Raw genomic sequence first — 20,929 nt, 5'->3', positions numbered from 1 at the left:
CTTCTTCTTCTTCTTCTTCTTCTTCCTCTTCCTAGGTGCTGCAGGTCTGCTTGCTTCTGTGGAGTGGCGTGGAATGGTTGGAGACAGTCCCTTATATACCTGAGCTTGAGCTGCCAAGTCCTCCTGGATTGGTTCCCCGGCAAACCCTCATTAGCATACACCTGCTCTGGAGAGGCACCCGCTGGGGAGGGGCGCATGCGCAGTGGAATCGTCTATTGCTACAGTGTATCGGGAACCAGCGCCATCTTGGATTTTATCGTCCAAGCGGCTGCCTACACACACACACCCCCCCCCACCCCGCTTGATGGGAGAGGCTTAGCTTTGAGCAAAGGTGACTGAGAGAAGCTGACATCTGGCAGTGCTCTTAATCTACTGCAGTGGAGGACAGGTTCCTGAGGTGGAAGACATCCTAATGCATGGGAAGCCATTCTACATCCCCCCAACACACACACACACACACACACACACACACACACACAGATCAAGCCATATTCTCAATTTATAACATTCCTTCACAAAATAATTATTAAACACCTATGTAAGGGCACCACTCATTGCCCAATTAACAACCAATATTGCACTTTTTAAAAATTTTTAGTTACTTTATTACTTATTTATTTAGTGTCTGCACATGTGCATATGTGCATGGTTTTGAGTGTGCCACCAACAAAGGAATAACTCAGAGCAGTTTGTTCTCTCCTTCTATTAGGTGAGTCCAGGGTGAACAAACTCAAATTGTCAGGCTTGGTGACAAGTTCTTTACTCAGTGAGCTGTCTCACCGGCCTGCTCTTTCTAAATGGAACCTGGATTTCTTTCTCCTTAGCATCCCCCCTCTGATTCTATCCCAGACAGAAATCCTACTCATTTGAGACAGCCAGATGATGGGCAGCACCTGCTAAGGGCTGTACTCATGAACTGACCTAAACTGACCAAAGGACACTTCAAGGAAGTACAATAGACACTTCTTAGAAGACAGATATGTTCTCTCTATGTAAAGTGAACAACGAAGTAACTAGGGATCCTGCCCTGACCTCAAGGGGAATTAGCTTCTGTGTGTAGATGACATTACTAGTGACCAAAGCAAAAGATCAGCATGGATCCAAGCCACCGATGACATCATGAACCGCTGACCTTTGTATATGATGTATGCGGATGTCTGTTATTTAAAAAATTACATTCACTTATTCGTCATTGGGAAGTTCTCTTAGTTAGGGTTTGACTGCTATGAAAAGACAGCACAACCATAGCAACTCTTATAAAGAAAGACATTTCATTGGGGCTGTCTTATAGTTTCAGGGGTTTTTACATTTTCGTCATGGTGAGAAGCCTGGTGTCATGCAGGCAAATGTGATGCTAGAGAAGGAGCTAAGAGTTCTACATCTTGATTCTCAGGCAGCAGCAGGAGACTGTGTGCCACACTGGGTGTAGCTTGAGCACAGGAGACCTCAAAGCCTGCCTCCACAGTGACACACTTCCTTCAACAGGCCACACCTCCTAATAGTGCCACTTCCTCTGGGCCAAGCATTCAAATACGCATGTTTAAGGAAGCCGTTCCTTACCAAACCACCACAGGGGGGCACATAGCATGGTGTACTTGTGAGAGTCAAAGGACAACTTGTGGAAGTCTGTTCTCTTTTTTTTTTTTTTTTGCTTTGTATTTAGGGGATGCTAGTGTTGGAAATCATTCCACAGGTTCCCCCTTCTTTGAAATTATCCATTGCCTCATTCTTTAAGCCATGATGAGTTGAGATTTTTCTATCACTGTGTTTGCACAGCATAGCATCTTATATACATTGATACATCCCTTTGCCAAGCACAGTGCCAGGCTCTGGACCATCGTCAGTGAGACACAGTTTTTGCTTCTGGTGGGGTAGAAGAGGCACACAAGTGAGCAGAACATTTAGTTTAGAGAAATCACAGCAAGGATCTTAGAAAGCTCTGAAGGCTCCGTGAGCAACAGAGAGAGAGAGTCCTCATCCAATCACAGGCCTGCGGAACACTTCCTGGAGGAGACGGTGCTTAAGCTGAGCCCTGAACAGTGACGATTAGCTGAAGAGAGATTCACTTGAGACTGAGAGAGACAGGCTTATATTTAAATTTCAGAATGATCCCTCTGCTGACTGTGGAGTAGAGAATGTCTTGCTCTCAAGTGCTCATACATATAGGTGCACTGAAGACCTAGGGTCAGACGCCTACAATCAATCCTAGCTCTTGAAAGGCTTAGGCAGGAGAGTTGTATGATCAAGGTTAGCCTGATCTATAGTGAATTATTGGCCAACTAGAGCATTTTTTTTCTTGTTTTGTTTTTTGAGACAGGGTTTCTCTGTGTAGCCCTGGCTATCCTGGAACTCACTCTGTAGACCAGGCTGGCCTCGAACTCAGAAATCCGCCTGCCTCTGCCTCCGAAGTGCTGGGATTAAAAGCATGCACCACCACTAGAGCATTTTGCAAGAGTCTGTCTCAAATAGCGAGAGAGAGAGAGAGAGAGAGAGAGAGAGAGAGAGAGAGAGAGATTTTATTCTCAACAGATAGGGTAATAATTGTTCCAAGTCACCAAAGAACTAACCACAGTGGCAATGGGAGGAAGATCAGTTGAATTAACTGAGCACACTCTGGGAGAGGTGTTATGGGAAAGGCACTATGGGAATGGTCCTGGGCCAGATGTCTAACATTTAAGCCTGTATAACACGTATACTTGTCCCTCAGTATCTGTTAGGGATTAGTTCTAGGACATCCCATGGATGTTCCAGTGCCTCATGTAAACTAGCAGTGTTTATATCACCCACACATACCTCTCTGTCCACTTCTGTCCAGTCATCTCTCAGTTACTTGTAATCCCCAATGCAGTGAAGGTACAAATTGACTAGCCCTACTGTCTTGTTAAGGACCTAGTGATGAGAACAAAAGGTCTGTGCATGTTCAGTCCAGATGCAAGTTTCTGTTAAGCAAAAAAATTTCCCCCTGTGGTTAGTTGATTGTATAGTTCCAGAAGCTACATAGGCAGAAAGCTCTGTGACTACGTATGGCTATGCCAATAATGCAGATGGAGCAACTGGGAGAAGAGCAGGATCAAGTTACTCGGCCAGCCGAGGGCATAGAGTAAATGGAATAGTAAGGGGCTCACTATTATCCTCAATTCACAGTCAAGACACATGTTTGAAAATTCACCCTCCTTAAGGTTCTGGTTGAATGCCCTTTCTCCTAGCTCACTGTGCCTCCAAACACCTGGATTGTCACCCAAAGGCCCATCAGAGGCTGGAGAGATGGCTCAGTGGTTAAGAACGTGCTCTGCTCTTACAAAGGACCTGAGTTCATTCCCAGCCCTAATTTCTGGTGTTCACAACGGCCTCTAGCTGCAGTTGCCCTCTCTGGCCTCTGCTGGAACTGCACCCGTGTGTGCAAACGCCACACAGATACATACATACATACATACATACATACATACATACATACATACAGTTAAAAATAAAAAAAATAAAATCTCTAAAAGACACCTGGGCCAGTGGGCAAAGTCAGTGAGTGACCGCAGCCCCAGAGTTCACCCACCACTCTAGGGGAACATTTTGCTTTTATGACACTTGCCGTCTTGATTGCCCCTGTACCAATTAATTACCTTTCTCATTGCTGTGGCAAAATACCTGACCATTGTGCTAGCAGTCCGGCCCCACCCCCACCCCACCCCTGGCCCATAGACCAGTGCCGCCCACATTTTAAGATGGGTTTTCTCACCTCATTTAATCTAATTGGGATCATCCCTCACAGCCATGCCCACAGACTTGTTCTGGGTGATTCCGGAACCTGTCAAGCCGACAACACATATTAATAATCACAACCCCTATCCTTTTACAGTCTCAAGCAGCACTTCCATTTCTGAAACACCCAGCAGCCTCTACGCTGGTGCTAGGTTTAGAAAAGGCAGACAAGAGGCAGGGCCACCAGCAGCCTGAGGAATGGGGAGTCATGGATGAGTCCAGGCCTGTAGCTGCGGTCTTTCATGCAGCCTCCTGGAGTGGGTCCTTTCAGCTCTGGGGAAAGGTCAGGATTTCAATCTGATGTTTTCACACATAGTAAATGGATTTCAGAAGTACGGCTGCTGCCTGGCTCCAGTCTTTAAACAATGTGGTCAGGCTGCCATTGCTCTGAGAGGCTGCATTCCTCCTGCATTGTGATGTGGTTTCTGGAAGTCACGCAAGCAGTCAGCTAAAACCAAACTTAGCTGTTTTGTTAATGAGAGCAAGCTCAAGAGAGAAACGATGAACAGAGACAGGGGTTTGCTTTCCAAGTTTAATTCAAGAAGCCAAATGATTAAGTTGGAGGGGAAAGGAAGTGTCTCTTCAGACTTGTAGGTGGCTATGCCCTTTTTCATTCATTGGGTGATGATGGTGGTGTGTGGAAGGATGAGTTAAAACAAAGTCCCCCATATCCTCCCACTATCAAAAACACCCTCTCAGTGCTGTTCATGTTCATATCAAGCATGCGGACACAGGCCACTCTATATGACTGTGTGCCTCTGCCCCCATCACAGCCAATTCTGGCTTCTGCCAGTCCCTCACTTCCCAGCAGCCTTTGCTCAAGTCATCACTCTGCCCAGTGTTTGTCCATCTCTGAGGAGAAAAGGACTGGTGAAGGAGACCTTAAGCAGGAGTGCTGGAGTTCAGTGTTCAGGTGTTTTCTTAGGGAGTGCCTGGAATTGCAGACAAAGACATTTTTCATCTACCAAGCTCATATTTTCACTTAGATATTTAAAAAAGCAATATCGAGCTCGGAGAGTAAATGTAACATTGATGCCAAATCAGATGAGAACTAACACTTGGTATCAACAGGAATATATTTGAATTTAAAAAGGCTAGCTGCATCTGACAGCAATGTGTCTCTGCTACTGAAAGTCTGGGTTGGGTGGGGGAAGGGGAGAGCAGAGCGTTTCATCATGCGTCCATCCATCCTTTTCTCCCTGAGACTATTGAGTTCTGATATGGGGCCAGCTCTGGGTATGGTAGCTGAAAGACAGAAATGTGTACGACAAAGGGAAATGGTGGGGTCGTGATGGAGGGAAGATAACCAGGCTGCTTGTAAACCTCATCTGAGCTGGGACTCTTTAGCAATCATTGAACCCTCCACCGAGGATGCTAATCTACAAAGCACACCAATGAGAGCAGCCAGCTTAGAGGTTGGTTAAGATCAGGGTGGGCTGGACAGTGATCTACCCATCCTAAAGACGTGTTCACACGAATGTTCAGGGGTGTCATGAGGGATCATGAGATGACAGGATGGGTTCTAAATCCAATAACTTGTGCCTTTAGAAGAAAAGGAAGCTTTGGCAATGTAACACATTAGCATACCCACTACCCTGGGTTCCCATCCCCCTAAACCATAAAGACATAGGAAAGAGAGAGAGAGAGAGAGAGAGAGAGAGAGAGAGAGAGAGAGAGAGAGAGAGAGAGGAACATAACACCTTAGCATACCCACTACCCTGGGTTCCCATCCCCCTAAACCATAAAGACATAGGAAAGAGAGAGAGAGAAAGAGAGAGAGAGAGAGAGAGAGAGAGAGGGGAACATAACACCTTAGCATACCCATTACCCTGGGTTCCCATCCTCCTAAACCATAAAAACATAGGAGAGGGCTGGTGAGATGGCTCAGCGGGTAAGAGCACTGACTGCTCTTCCGAAGGTCCTGAGTTCAAATCCCAGCAACCACATGGTGGCTCACAACCACCCATAATGAGATCTGATGCCCTCTTCTGGTGTGTCTGAAGACAGCTGTAGTGTACTTAATTATAATAATAAATAAACCTTAAAAAAAATAGGAGGGGGAGGGGGAGGGGAGGGGAGGGGAGGGGAAGGAAGGGAAGGGAAGGGAAGGGAAAAGAAGAGAGGAGAAGAGAAGAGAAGAGAAGAGAAGAGAAGAGAAGAGAAGAGAAGAGAAGAGGGGGCACATAGAGGAGGTGATATGAAGAAAGAAGCAAAGACTCGAGCCATGCATCTGTAAATTATAAAACACATCTCAGAAGCTAGGAGAGGCATTGAGCAGAGTCTTCCATGAAACCTACATAAGAACACCTGGACTTGTGACTTCAGGCTTCCAGAATAATAAGAGTATTCATATATATGAGAGAATACATGCATCAAGCTTGTGGTCACTTGTGACTGTCACTAAGAAATTGAAGATAAGAGATAAGAAAATGCTGGTCTTCTTAAAGCAAGCCATCTGTTCCTAGGACATGGTCAGTCTTTATGGAGCATTCATTAAAATGCTCAAACAAAATAAAACATAAAAACAGAGAAAAGCTGAAAAAAAAAATATCTTCTAAAAGCTAGGCATGCCAGGTATGGTTTCTAAACACCTTTAATTCCAGTTCTCAGGAGTCAGATCTCTATGAGTTCAAGGCTAGCCTGAATTCCGGGCCAGACAAGATTACATATTAAGTCTCTGTCTGAAAAAAACACAATGACAGCTGAGCATTTCACCCTTGCAGTTACAATTAGGCTTCAGTGCTGCATGGAAAATGATGAGGGCTAGATCTAAGCCAAGAATAATTTGACAACTCCGTTCTTCCATGAGCCTAAATTGATCAGTACCTTGGTTAAACTTCCTTACTAGTTGTTTTAGTCAGGGTTTCTATTCCTGCACAAACATCATGACCAAGAAGCAAGTTGGAGAGAAAAGGGTTTACTTAGCTTACTTCCACATTGCTGTTGATCACCAGAGGAAGTCAGGACTGGAACTCAAGCAGGTCAGGAAGCAGGAGCTGACCAGAGGCCATGGAGAGATGTTTCCTACTGGCTTGCTCCTCCTGGCTTGCTCAGCCTGCTCTCTTATAGAACGCAAGACTTCCAGCCCAGGGATGGCACCACCCACAAGGGGCCCTACCCCCTTGATCACTAATTGAGAAAATGCCACAAAGCTGGATCTCATGGAGGCACTTCCCCAACTGAAGCTCCCTTCTCTGTGATAACTCCAGCCTGTGTCAAGTTGACACACAAAACCAGCCAGTATACTAGGTTTATGGTTCCTATCGGCATCTCTATTTTTTGTATTAAAAATTCCTGGCATGTTACTCAATGTTCAAATGAATTCCTTCCCTGGCCAATAGGCATTAGGATTCCTGGAGGGGGTCACCCGACATTACTTGTCATTCAATTTACCAGACTCAGCATTTTGCCCCTTTGTCTGCCTTCAATGTCCCCTCTAGATCCCTCCTTCTTTCTGGTATGTATCGCACACCCACCATTTAAATCCTTTTTCAGCTCAGGCTCTTAACTAGGCTCTACAACTCTGATCCTGAGGCTTTCCCCTGTATTTATCGTTAAAAATTATCTATCTATCTATCTATCTATCTATCTATCTATCTATCTATCTATCTATCTATCTATCTATCTATCTCTCTATCTATCTATCATCTATCTCTTTTAGGAGCAGGGTTTCTCTGTGCAACCCTGGATGTTCTGGAACTCTTCAATCAGGCTGGCCTTGGATCTCTGGAACTTACAGAGATCCACTTGCCTCTGCCTCTTGAGTGCTGAGATTAAAGGTGTGTGCCACCACTGCCTGATTCCTTTAAAATGTGGTTTTTGTTTATTTTTGTTGTGGGTGGCACAGTTCTCTCCTTCTATCTTTAAGTGGGTTCCAGGATCCAACTCAGGACATGCGGCTTGTACATTATGTGCGTTATTACCTGCTGTGCCATCTCCCTGGCTCTCTTCCTCCACATTTTTAACTCTCTTATTCAGTGCTTTGCAAGGCTTGACAGCAGGGTCTTCAGTCAGATCCTTGACCTTCTAGAATGGGCAAGAATTCTTCCCTTTCTGATGAAGTGGACTTGAGTGAAGACCCATCTGTTAAGAGACTGCTCAATTTGAAAGAATGGCCTCTTTGTTTGAATAATTTTACTGTGCTGAAGTATGTAGAAAACTTAAAATAGCAATAAAAGTAAGCAAGATTCATGTTAAATCCCACATATTCATTTTAAAAGTAAAGCAAGGTACTTGGGTTTAAGTAAACGGCCCAAGATATCACACCACTAATGGGTCAACTGGGGCTTAAGAGCAAGTGATCTGAGTTTAAGTCTAGTCCTGACCAATATCCTCCCTCTGTTCTGTATACCTTTGGCCTCTACTTCAGTTCCTGCCCAGACTTCCTCAATGATGGGCTGTGGTGTGGAAGTATAAGTAAAGTTAGCTTTTTCTTCCCCAAGTTGTTTATGGTCACAGTCATGGACAGAAACTCAATTGAAACAATGTCCTTTTAAAACTTAACATACCACTGGGGATTTAGTGAATCTGGGGCAGGTGGAGATGCTGTTGACAAATACTAACTGCATCATTGTGTAAATTGCAAAAAACATTAAGCTTGAGTGTTCAATAACACCTAGGAGATGTATACTTACCAACTTCGATCATCCAATACGCTATGCAACTCAGAATAGTTTTTATTTGTGATGGCTGCATAGAAACATGGAAAATATTTACACCACGGAGTGAAAAGAATGTCATAAAACTACTTATCTTATTTGACCCATGGAAGGAGAAATTAGCAGAAAAGGCTACAAAACTTCCTAGGATATGAATATGAATGTGGGAGATACTGAAGCAATTTTAATACACCTCTCCCAGCTGACTTCACTCCCATCTATCTATATCTATCTATCTATCTATCTATCTATCTATCTATCTATCTATCTATCTATCTATCTATCTATCTATGTATCTATCTATCTATCTATCTTTCTATTGGTAAGGTTCCCCTACATATTTCCTTATCAGCCTGGAACTTGCAGGCCTGGAACTCAGAGATCCATCTGCCCTGCCTTCTGAGTGCTGGGATTAAACATACACATTACCACACCTGGCTAAAAAGAAATTCTTATGGTTTCACCAATGCTCAGAGCCCCATTTTTTCCCCCAACTCACTTGTATAAGGCAGGAGGTACTTTAATTTTTTTAAACTTTATTCCTAGGGGCAATAGCTCAATGGCAGGCAAAATGCTAAAGGCGAGGGAGGACACGCATCTTTTTGTTGTTGTTGTTAGATATTTTCTTCATTTACATGTAAATTTCTCCTTTCCCAGTTTCCCCTCCAAAAAACAAACAAACAAAAACAACAAGAACAAACCCCTGTTGCCTCCCACTTCCCCATGCCTGCCACCTCGCCCTCTCCCACTTTCTGGCCTTGGCATTCCCTTACACTGGGGCACAGAACCTTCACAGGGCCGAGGTCCTCTCCTCCTATTGATGACTGAATTTGCAATCCTCTACTATACACATGCTGCTAGAACAATCAGACCCCTCCATGTGCAGTCCTTGGTTGGTAGTTGAGACCCTGGGAGCTCTGAGGGTGCTAGTTAGTTCATATTGTTGTTCATCCTAAGGGGCTGCAAACCCCTCAGCTCCATAGGTCCTTTCTCTAACTCCTTCACCGGGGACCCTGTATTCAGTTCGATGGATGGCTGTGAGTCTCTACATCTGTATTAGTCAGGTACTGTCAGAGCCTCTCAGGAGATAGCTATATTTAGGCTGGCTTGTCCTTCCTTCAGTCTGCTCCATAGTTAATCTCTGCAACTCCTTCCGTGGGTATTTGGTTCCCCCTTTTAAGAAGGAATGAAATGTCTACCTTTTGGGAGGACACATATCTTACAGCACTGTTTGCTTAAGTGTAGGACTGAGGGCCCATCCAGTGGATAAGAGTACCCAAATCCTCCATATGCCTTCCTGAGCCAAAGACATTCCCTTAGCTGGATAGACAAAAACACATTTACTCTCAAGATTAGTATGCAGAAGGCTGACTGCAACAACACAAAAGCCCAAAGCTTCCTGAGATTAAGTGTAGGCTCCAGCAGCACCTTCTATGGAAGTCCCCTTTCCAAATCTCACATTTCCACCTTCCTCATTTGTAAGCTGTCAGAAGACCAGAGCAGTATCTGTCAGTCTGCTCATTATCCAGTGGCTAGCACCAACCTCCTGGTAAGAAATATTGCATAAGTCCTTGGCTGATGGGGCCAGCATCTGGTGTTTTTTAAGAACACAACAAGGTTTTCCTGTCCCTGCTATTCTGTCTTTCATTGTGGTAGAAGCTCATAGCTCACATTCTTTCTGGATTCATGTGTAGTCTAGACCGAACACTTTCCAGCTCCTTATGTGGATAGTTGGGGCTGTGACCAGGTCTAGCCCATTAAGTGTGTGTGTGTGCTATTATCAGGGGGAGGCCTTCAAGTGGGCAGACTGCTATTGAGCTTTCTGCAGTGACCCTGGTATTTATGTGCTGAAATGGGCACACCATCATATGATCAGATGAAAAAGCTAGGGACAGGGTCACAGGACCAAGACCACTCCATAGAACTAAGCCAGAAGGGTGAGAGTTTGCCTGCTGCCCTTACCATGGCCAAGGCATCTACGCATTTCATTTCCAGTACATTAAACAAAGCAGAAGCCTAGGTTAGACACCAACTCAGACTCTGTTCATAACTATTGACAGAAACCATTGGAGAGCAGCCGCTTTCCAGCGGGAACAGTTCTTACTGAGCCACTCTCTTAGGAAAACAAGGAAGCTTAGTCCTAAGTCCTATGAAAGCAAGCCCACGGATCTCTGAGAACTCGATGAAAAGAATATGATTCTTCAAGCTTGATCCTCGATTTGCCTTGCCTACTGATCCACATTTTGGGGTGGGGTAGTTGTTATGATCTTCCTGCATCAGATTCACAAACAGTAAGATTTCATGTGTGAGGTACCACAACCAACTGATTCTCATTTTTGGTGGAAACTCTTCTTTCCAAAATATTTTCTTTACCCCAATGCAGGAATGCTAATATTTTGAACTCCAGCTCAGACCTCACCTTGGTTTTACCTTCTTTCCACACCTGTACAGATTCAGCCCATAGGTTGAAAACAGGTCTTGTCATTGCTAGCCTTTCTGTCTATAATCATACCCATAAATAACTTAACAGTTGCACATAGATACATGTGAAAAAATTCTTTATTAATTTCTCACATCTCATTACAAAATGTATGTTGCAAACAACTTGAATAACCTACTTGTGTTTTTTATTTTTATTTATTTTTTTTTTATTTTTATTTTTTTGTGTTTAAACCCTTGGCTTCAAGGAGTCAGGATCCCCCTATCTTTCATCAAGTTTCAGGAAACACTGATTATTGGAGTCAATAGGTTATCATTTTGCTATTTATTTTCTTCTCTCAAGCTCTGGAAAAAAATGTCCTCTGTATAAATTAAACAACAACAACAAAAAATGTTGTAAATTCTATGTCATTACAGTCAACAGAAAACAGAATGCGTCCAAAATGTGCGGCCACAAAATATCAGGTATATGTTTGAAAAAGAAAAAAAAATGACATTCTAGCCTTGTTAAAAGGATAATGGTCCCATATTTTTATTAACAGGTTAGCAAAACAAAAATCCAATGGATTACAATATTTACATGTTATTTGAAAAATAAAGTAGTGATAAAAGCATGTCACAATTATTTTCTTTTTTCCTTTCGTTGTTTTGTTTGTTTGTTTTTGGTAACCGTCACAGACATCCAATCCAGGTATGACACTGTTTAGTACATTTGAAATGAGGCCAATCAAAAGCAAGTAAAAGGACACAGAAGTATCTCTGTCTAGATATTTCACACTTCTCCCTTTTCTGGTTTCCACATGATGGCCCCCATCCCTAAAAAAAATTAAATTAAACATCCTACAAATAAAAATTCTTAATAGCAAAAAAAAATTAAAAAACAAAACAAAGCAAAACCAAGATCATGCTTTTCAAGTACGTACTTACTTCACAAATGCGACATCTTTCCATGGATTTTCTCTGAAGCTGTGTGGGACACTGACACCTCAGTTTACCCTCTTCCCTTCTGGCCCACCCTCCCCACCCCATCAACCCTTCCAAGTTTAAAAAAAAACAAAACTAATCAAAAAAACAAACATAGACAACAACAACAAAAAAAAACCAAAATGAAGAACTCACATTCGCCCACACACATACATCCAAACACCAGCACATGTACATGTACACACACACACACACACACACACACACACACACACACCCTAAGCTTCAAGAAAGTTCCTTTCTACTTTTTGGAACGAAACCCCTTGTTCACAAACATAATGTGCTATAAATGTAGACTTGCTTTAGTCTAAGCTGCTCTTGGGAAAAAAAAAAAAAGAAGCCACTGTGGGGAAACAGAGCAGCGAGATGTGAAGACAAAAGCACTTCTCCAGGCTCCCTGCAGGACATGCCATCTCCTGTCTTAGCTCACCAAAGGGATGGCTCCCAAAAGAAATGAGACAGCCTCACAATACACAAAGCAAACAGAACACAGAGTTCACAGCACACACGAAAGCCAGCCCAATGTAACAGTGATCGTTAGTGAGACGCGTGATATGTTGGTTTGAGAAAAAACCAAAAGGGTGATAGGACCTCTTTGTCTGGCCCCCACGCTGCATAGCTGTGCTCAGAGTTTGGTTCTTTAGTTAAATTAAAAAGAAAACAAACAACAAAAACAAATTTAAAAAGAAAGTTAACCTCTTTGTTATGTTCATGTTTAAAATTATAAAAATTCTCTCTCTCTCTCACACACACACATACAGACGCACACACAGACACACATACACACACTCTAACTCTCCCTTGACCTCAAATTAAAAACAAACACACAAAGAACAACTCATATGAAGAAAGAACAACTGAATTTGTGCTGTGTTTGTAACACTCAAATCGAGAGAAAAATAAACATGTGGCCAACGAAATCCCACAATCACCATAAAATTAGTTCACATGAACCTACCAAATTCTAAATTATAGCTGAACACTAATAAACAGCTTACCTGGAATACAAGATGACAATTCACACACAGTTATCTAGTAATTAAAGTCTGTTTCTTTTTTTTTTGTTTTGTTTTTTACTAAAATAATTAAAAAAATCACAGTATTTTAAGAAATAAAACCCACGTGGGGATTTTAAGCACAATTTGTGTTCCTTTCTTTAAAACTCTTTTTTTTTTTCTCTATTCACCATCCTGTCCAGCAGTTCTCTCTACATTTAACCACAAGGGTGACAGGTAGTACAGACAAATGCAGAGAATTCCCTTGGTTAAGTCTGAGGTACTAGGAAACAGGTGACTGTTTTATGCAAAGCAGTTTTTTTGTTTGTTTTCTGTTTTGTTATTTTTTTTTTCTCCCAAAGCGGCTGCAGTTAGGTCTTGAAAAAGCTTAAGGTATTAAAACTAGAAAAACGCACTGAAAGTTGTGCGCCCAAAAGTTGTTCCCCTAGGAGAAGTCTTCTGTGTCCAGGAGCCTCGGTTTCCACGCACTGTCCGAGAGGGTCACGGAGACCGCTGTGCCCACGGGAGGTACTTCCCAAACCGCAGCAGATGAAAACTTCCGTGGTGAAGATCCGGAAGGAAGGATGTAGTGACAGGAAAGGAGCCACATATTCCAACCATTTAAATAACTTTAATTTACATACTCACTCACACAGGTACCAGTGCTTTGAAAATAGATTGTTCAGTCCTAAAAGCAGCTTTGTTCTGTCTTCTCTCCTCTGTCTGTCCCCTCCCTTTCTCAGCCTACGCCGGCCCTCCCACATTTTCGTCATGGTTCAAGTAAGGTTTGATAAGAATTTCACCAAACTCTTATTCGTTTTTGGCCTCTGCATTCTCCAGGAGAGATTTGTCGGCAGCTACGACGCAGATGGTTACTGTTTCGCTTTTTAAGGGAAAGTCTATCCCGATTGGCTCATCGTCTTCCTTGGCCTCTATGGAGGGCAGCTGCATACTCTCCTCCACCATCTCCTTTGTATGGATTTCGTTCCTGCTCACTTGGTTGGTATCATGCAATGCCCTGGAAAAGCAAAACAGTGGAAACATTCATAAGCCAGGTGTGGTGGCATATGGTTGTCACTCCAGCACTTAAGTGGTGGAGACAGGAGGGTCAGGAGTGGTGAGCATGAACTTCTGGAGACCCCGTACAAGTTCAGGCATCATCATCTTTTCTGTGTTTTTAGACAGAGTATCTCATGGCTAGGTCAAATACACTAGGCTGGCTAGCTAGTAAGCACACTCCTCTCTCTGCCTCCCCAGAGCTGGGATTACAAACACACACCGTCATGCCCAGCTTGTTAACCTGCATTCTGGGCATGGAGTTGAAATCCTTAAGCATTTTATGATCTTCCTGGCTTCTCACATGCTCTTTCTAACCAAAGTAAACACTCTATCTTTACTTCTCTGATCCTAAAAGTGCACTGAAGTTTCCTGTGAATGAATTCTATGTGCATATTACTAAATTGCTGATGACTTTCTATCTGTAATATGTAGGTCATGTAGACCTCTTTCTGATGATTGGGACCCCTAAAAATATCCAATGTTTGTACTGTGCTTTGGTTATGTCATGTTTTGTTTCCAAATTAATATAACTTTTTGATATTATCTCTTTCCTTGAGTCAGAGTTCCAGGAAAAATACCAAGAACTGCCTCACACTCAGATCTATGAGCTGACCTCAGAAGCTTAGGTATTGGCCAATAATGATTAAGACAAAAGGAACAACTCTGATATTGAAGATTTACTAGTCAAGTCTATTAATAAATCATCCAAACACACAAAATCTAAAAACCTGCAGGCATCAATTGTGACTTGAGAAACGTAGTTATGTTCTCAGAGGCCTGGACACTTCATGGATATTATCTCGTATAAACCACAAATTAGTTCTCTTGTCTGGGGTACTAAGGAAGGATCCTTTGTGCAAAGGACAATTCTATTTTCAAAGAGGTTAGGTCAGAACCTGACAGGAATGCTCTCAATTACCTGGGAGGCAGGTGTGGAATGGCGCTGTGTCTCTGAGGTAAGTCTTGGCATGCTCAAGGCCATTCATGGGATGAGCAAACACAGAAGCCAGAAATTCAGACCAAGATCCACATTTCTCTCAAGACTGAGATTCAAAGTAAAGGGACACGCTACCCTTGAGTCTGGGGGCTTTCCTTCACTGGACTGTGACAGGAGGACCATTTTAAACATTAACAAAGAAGGAGTTATCTGCTTTCTCAGTCATCACTGCCTGCCCTTCATGCTCAGTGAGATGATACTGTGTGGTGGTGGTACCCATTTGTAGTATTAGGGGATCCTAGCCTCCCTCCCATCCTCTCACTTGGGACAAAGGTCTTCTGGGTGCCCAACTTACATGCCATGTCTCAACACATGCCTTTCCCACTCAGAGCCCTGTGAGAACGCCCGTCCACAGAATTCACATGGAAATCGCTTCTCTGTGTTCACACCAGGCCCCCGGTCAGAGAATCTCATCAGTTCTGCAAACAGAGAGAAAGGGCCAGGGTTACCTCTGTGCTTCTGGAATCTAGAGAGGATCGGTCAACACTCACTGGCAAATACTTCCTGACTCACCCGGGAAGCTAAACTGGAGGCCATCAGCAGGTATCGCCAGACTCCCCCCACTGACTCCGGGCTTCTCTTAAGGACACTTCCTGAATTGATGTGAATAGCAGCTGTCCTGGGTTCAGTCACTGAGGATACGCATTTCTCCTCATTTATGCTACTTCTTCTATCATCAACAACCCAGGTTCCTTCTGGCCAAAAAAGGCTCCTTGGCCTACTCTAAGACCCCATACATCTGTTTTCTAATTAACTCATCCCTTCTGCATGATCTGACTGAGGGCTTGACAGCTTGGCAGCTACTCAGTATGTATCTGAAACAGGGTTATCTGCTCACTAAAAAGAAAATAGACCACAGAAAGCACCCAATCTGGTTCTACAGTGTAGGCCACAGGACGTCTTCGTATTCCAAGTTAGGCCAAAGCTTCACAACACGCGTAATGCTTTTGTCGGATGGATAGGAGCCCTGCAAAGACCCTCCTGTGCGGTACCCTAAACAACTGGGAGATGGGGTGGGAGCTTATAGAAAAGCCTGCCTGGGACATTGAGATGTCTCAGTAGATTAATGTTGCCTGCTCCCAGGCTCGATGACCTGAGTTTGCTCCCTGGAGCCCACATGGTGGGAGAAGAAAACACCAACTCCCGCAAATTGTCCTCGGGCCTCCACATGTGCAAAACTCTCCCACATACAATAAATAAACACATGTAATAATAATTAATGATAATAAAAGTAAGCATGTCCCCAGACACTGACAGATCCTGGCCAACTGCCCAGTATTTATTTCTCAACTGGTGATATTCACAAATACGGGGATACACAGATATTTCTGAATGGGTCTGGTATACACATCAACTATTGGTCTAGTTGTTTTCTCTACTCCTGTGATGCTGGCACACGCTAGGGGCCTTATACATGTGGATTGGCTAGCTAATTGTTTTTAAGCCATACCTCCTGGCAAGCTCAAAAATGAGGGTTTACATGGCCTGTGCTGTCCTGAGTTCTAAGCCCATATGTCTTTCATTAGCCTACAGAGGTAGTAAGTTGCAGACTACACAATTCTGATAAAAGGGTAGAGCTTGGGGAAATTTGATCATTTTCATCTCTGATTACTGTGGGCCCCGCAGATTAGATGTCACAGGAAGACAATTTCTGGTTGAAATGCCCCATATTTCATGAAATCTTCCAGACATTAGCTAGGGCTCTGTGACACCTTCATCCTCCTCACAAAAAGCTACATGAACAGGGCCAGTTCTCACAAAAGACAAGACATTTTCTCACAAATTAAGAAGATCACCACACAAGCCATTAAAAATAATTGCAGACTATCTTCCTTGATTCTTTTCACTGGAAATGACACAGCGCCATCTGCTCTGCACATTAATTCCTTAGCAGGGATTATGTTGGGCAAGAAATCAACAGAATGCCTTCCTGACTCCTCCCAGTTGCATAATGAGAGGGGGCAGGGTGGGCAGTGTTCTGCTTGGGTTCCTTTCAATTTCTTCATGCATAGCTCCTCTCTGAAATTCCCAGGCTGATCTTGCTGTGTGTCTATTCTGAGTAAGCTCCTCAGCTCTCATGTCTGGGGAGGAACTGGGTAGCAGGAAGACCATGAACTCCCCAACTGAAGGTGACTATGTGAAAGTCCAAATTATTCACAAGGAGAATAGTGCTAGTACTTGCTCCTCTGCCCTCAGGAAATGTGAAACCAGTCATCTATTGTCTCCAAGGGCATATGCTAAGCTTCATCCTCAAAGAAGAGGCCAGTCTACCTGTCACATCTCAAATCACTCTCCCTCAGCTTGAGAGCTGAGCTAATAGCCCCTAGTGCACTCTACCAGAAGCCAGGATGTCTGGCAAAAACACCCCAGGCTATTGTTGGCCCTGTCTTCTTGGCAACAATCTACTGAGATGGTGGAAGATTGATTCTAGGTTGTTTCAAAAGAGAAGGAGATGGGACAAAGGGAACCGTTCTTGCAAGGATGTGTGACAGGGAAGGGACAGTTTCAGCTTGCAATTTCCAAGATACTCAGGTCAGTCCCCCATACCAACTTGTCTACCCAAGGAGTTTTTCGTCATTTGTTGAGGTCTCTGGATGTAGACATGACACTTTCAGGAGGAAGCAGAAGCCAAGCAGTTCTCCCTAATTCCATCTAGTCTGAAGCTGAAAGCCCAGTGGGTAGAGAGGCCAAGCTGGTAGATATGCTTGCTGCCACCTCACATATTTCAGATGCTGTGTTTTCTCATGGCCCAAGCTTGTTTTATTTGCTTTGGGAGAGAGCACTGGGAAATGGAGGACTCTGGAATGCTGATGGCTTCAGAAGGAGCCTAGGCTTAGCCTTAGACATGAAGAAAGTCTAAATATCCAATAAGGAATCTTTTATCTCTAAAGAGAGACAAGTAGAGCCACAGAGTATCAGGAAGAAAAAGGAGCTTTTGTAGCCTTACTCAGAAGCATGCTCTCCCTCCCTCTCCCTGAGGACATTCAAAACAGTGTAGGGATGTTAAGAATTTGTTGTGAAGAATATATTTGTTAAAAGGGTTTTTTTTTGTTTTTGTTTTGTTTTTTGTTTTTGTTTTTTTTTTTTAAAAGAAGGAAAAAAATAAGGCACACTTCCGAGATCACAAGCATTTCCCTTATAAGAAATGGCCTTTAGTCAACCCACAGGTGAGACTATTTGGTTTATGCAGTCTTGCAGGTTGACCACAGCAAGCGGCTTTTGACAAGTTAATACATTTTGGCAGTAAGACTTGGCTATCTGTGTTGGTTGGAGATTGAAGAACCCAACTAGATCCCTTGATTATCACAGGAGGAGGATGGGGACAAGAAATGTACCACAGAAGAAAATGGCCTAAGGAAGACACTTGCTCAGGCCTGCTAGATATTCTGCCATGGGGTCTTCGTCTAGCCCAAGGGCTAGTACATTTCATGACTAGGGTCTTTTTTTTTTTTTTTTTAAACAATCTAAGGGGTTGGAGATGTGTGTAGTGTTAAGAGATCTGCTTTGGAACAAGAAGAGTGAGATTCACGCTTCAGTGGGTTTATTATTTATTTTACTACTTTACTTTAGATAGGTTTTAAGTTTGTCAGAACTGTTATTTATTAGGTCCATGTCTTGGATGTCATGTCATTTAATTAATGTTTTTGGCAGTCTTATAACCCAAGGCCTCTCACACCACAAGCAAGAATTTTATCACTGAGTTACATGTCTACCCTTCACTTTCCATTATTATATCAAGGTAACTACAAAAGAGACCCCAGAGAGCCACAGTAATCTACAGTGAGCATGATAAGAAGTGCGAGGCACTCCATTCTGTGACTTTAAGATATGTAAGCAAAAACAAAGTCACCAAAACAGCTTGACACTAACCTAGAATTAGATTCATGGAGCAATGGGACAGAAACACTCTCTCACTCAATTGAGTTTTGAGAAAGTTGCCAATATCACTCAATGAAAAAAAGACAGTCCTGTAAATGATCACTGAGACAATCAAGCAGAAGAAAGATACTAGATCCCGATCTACCAGATGGAAAAACAATCAACTCGAAATCAATAAGAGATCGAAACATAGATCCTAAAACCACAAAAGGTGCTGGAAGAAAACACTGGGGAAATCTCCATGACACCAGTTGGCCATGATTTCTAATTTAAGGTTTTTTATATGACACCCCCCCCCCCCAAAATCACAAGTAACGAAAGAAAAAAATAGGCAAATGCAAGCTGAATCCAGCTGAAAAGTTTCTGTCCTGCCAAGGAAACATCAGAAAGAAAGGGCAACCCACAGAAGAGGAGAAGAATCTGTAGATCAGAAGTCAGTCACAAGTCAACACCCGGGATATATGCAGGATTCAAATAACTCAGTCAATATTCGAGTGGGCAATTTCCCCAATTGAGAAATAGACGAAGGCTCTGTATAAGCATTTCTCAGAAGATATGCAAACACATGTCAGCAATATAATGGCATTTCACATCCTGAACAAGAGGAAAATGCAAAGTCAAACTTTAAGAACTGCTCCATAGCTGTTAGAGTGTCTACTACCAAAAGAAGCAATGATAACAAGTGTTGGTGAAGGTAAGAAAAGAACAACGCTGTAGACTAGTAGCAAATTTGGGCAGCCATTATGGAATACTCATGTGAGTCCCTCAGCAGCCTCATTACTGGGTCAGCACACAAAGAAAATGAAATGAATGGAGGGGATATCACAAAGACATGTGCAGTGTTCACAACAGCAAAGACTCATTTCAGTGGCCAGCCGTAGATGAAGGGATACGGAAAATATGATGTACATACCCACTGGTATATCATTTATACCATTCCACTTTAAGACAAGAAATCCCATCATTTATGACAACATGGATAAGGACTGTATGTTAAAGGAAATGAGCCAGGCGTAAATGCAAATACTAAATGATTCCACTCCATGTGAAACCTCAGTCAAATCCAGTGATTCAGATTGTGGAATGGACATTTTTGTTGGAACGGACATTTCCAAAGCCCAAGGTTGGGCTTCTGGGGACAGATTGGTCAAAAGACATTACATTTCAGGCAGATAGAAAAAATGAGTTTAGGAGATCAACTCTGTGGCATGATGACTATGACCAATAATGCTACCGAAATTGCTGAAATTGCTCAGCGGATTAAGAGCTTATTTCCCAAGGTAAGCGAGGAAAAAATGTTAACTAACTCCATTTAGCCATTCCACAATGTGCACCTATTTTAAAACATCATAAATACACATTTTTTTTTTACCTGTCAACTAAAACTAAAGAAAATACCAAAGTTTAAAGCCAGAAGCTTTTAAGTTAAAAATCTATATATCGATCAGCCTAGGAGACAGACACTGCTATTATCATTGTCACTGTCACTAATATTTGAGAGCTGGTGAACTCACAAAGACAGAAAGCAAAGTCCTATAGACTGGGGACCACAATCTGGTGGGGTAAGTTTTAGAACCCTCCAGATTACGAGACTAAAGAAATGATGCTCAGCAATGGCCGCTGATGCCCTCTTCTCATCACTACGAATGGTGGTGGCTAGTATGCTTTTTGCTCATATTTACAGTATCCATGCATGAACTTTTTTGCTCCATCTGCGGTAACTTAAGGAACATATCCCAACCTTTATTCTTTCTTTTTAATTTTGAATAGGAGTGTAGGTATGGGCAGGCCAGAAGAGAGAGTCTGATCTCCTGGAACTGGAGTTACAGGTGGTCACGAGGTGCTTGGAGTGGGTGCTGGGGACTGAACTCAGGTTCTTTCAAGAGTAGCAAGCACTCTTAGTGGCTGGGCCCTCCTCTCTCCAGCCCTTCACTCCCCATCTCAACCTGTATTGGTATAGACTCTGGGGATGCCCATAGTATTCTATGCTTAATGAGTAAACAAGGACAAGTCTCTAGATCACATAAACATGCTATCTGCCATTAAACATATTTTGGAGTCTTCTTATCTTAGACGAATGGGAGAGTGGCAGGGTTGGAGCACTAGTTCAAAACTGAGATAAAACCTTCGCTGGTGTTTTCTGCAAATAGAGGAAAGGGTGAGAC

The 20,929-nt window shown here is 42.9% G+C and overlaps 1 protein-coding gene across 6 annotated transcripts in view; it reads right to left on the bottom strand.

The window, feature by feature from the left end:
- Positions 1 to 10,952: 10,952 nt before the first annotated feature.
- The window catches only part of Znf462 (zinc finger protein 462), a 141,205-nt gene continuing 131,228 nt past the window's right edge, over positions 10,953 to 20,929 (bottom strand). For all 6 annotated transcript variants that reach the window (XM_031377435.1, XM_031377437.1, XM_031377434.1 and 3 more), the window contains exons 12-13: positions 15,181 to 15,304; positions 10,953 to 13,847 (exon numbers count right to left, since the gene is read on the bottom strand). In XM_031377435.1, coding sequence (XP_031233295.1) covers positions 13,640 to 13,847; positions 15,181 to 15,304 — 332 coding nt within the window. In that variant the 3' untranslated portion in view covers positions 10,953 to 13,639. The remainder of the gene's footprint in view (positions 13,848 to 15,180; positions 15,305 to 20,929) is intronic.

This window comes from Mastomys coucha, unplaced genomic scaffold, assembly GCF_008632895.1.
Source record: "Mastomys coucha isolate ucsf_1 unplaced genomic scaffold, UCSF_Mcou_1 pScaffold18, whole genome shotgun sequence".
NCBI classification, from domain to species: domain Eukaryota; kingdom Metazoa; phylum Chordata; class Mammalia; order Rodentia; family Muridae; genus Mastomys; species Mastomys coucha.
This window is presented reverse-complemented; position numbering and strand designations above follow the sequence as displayed.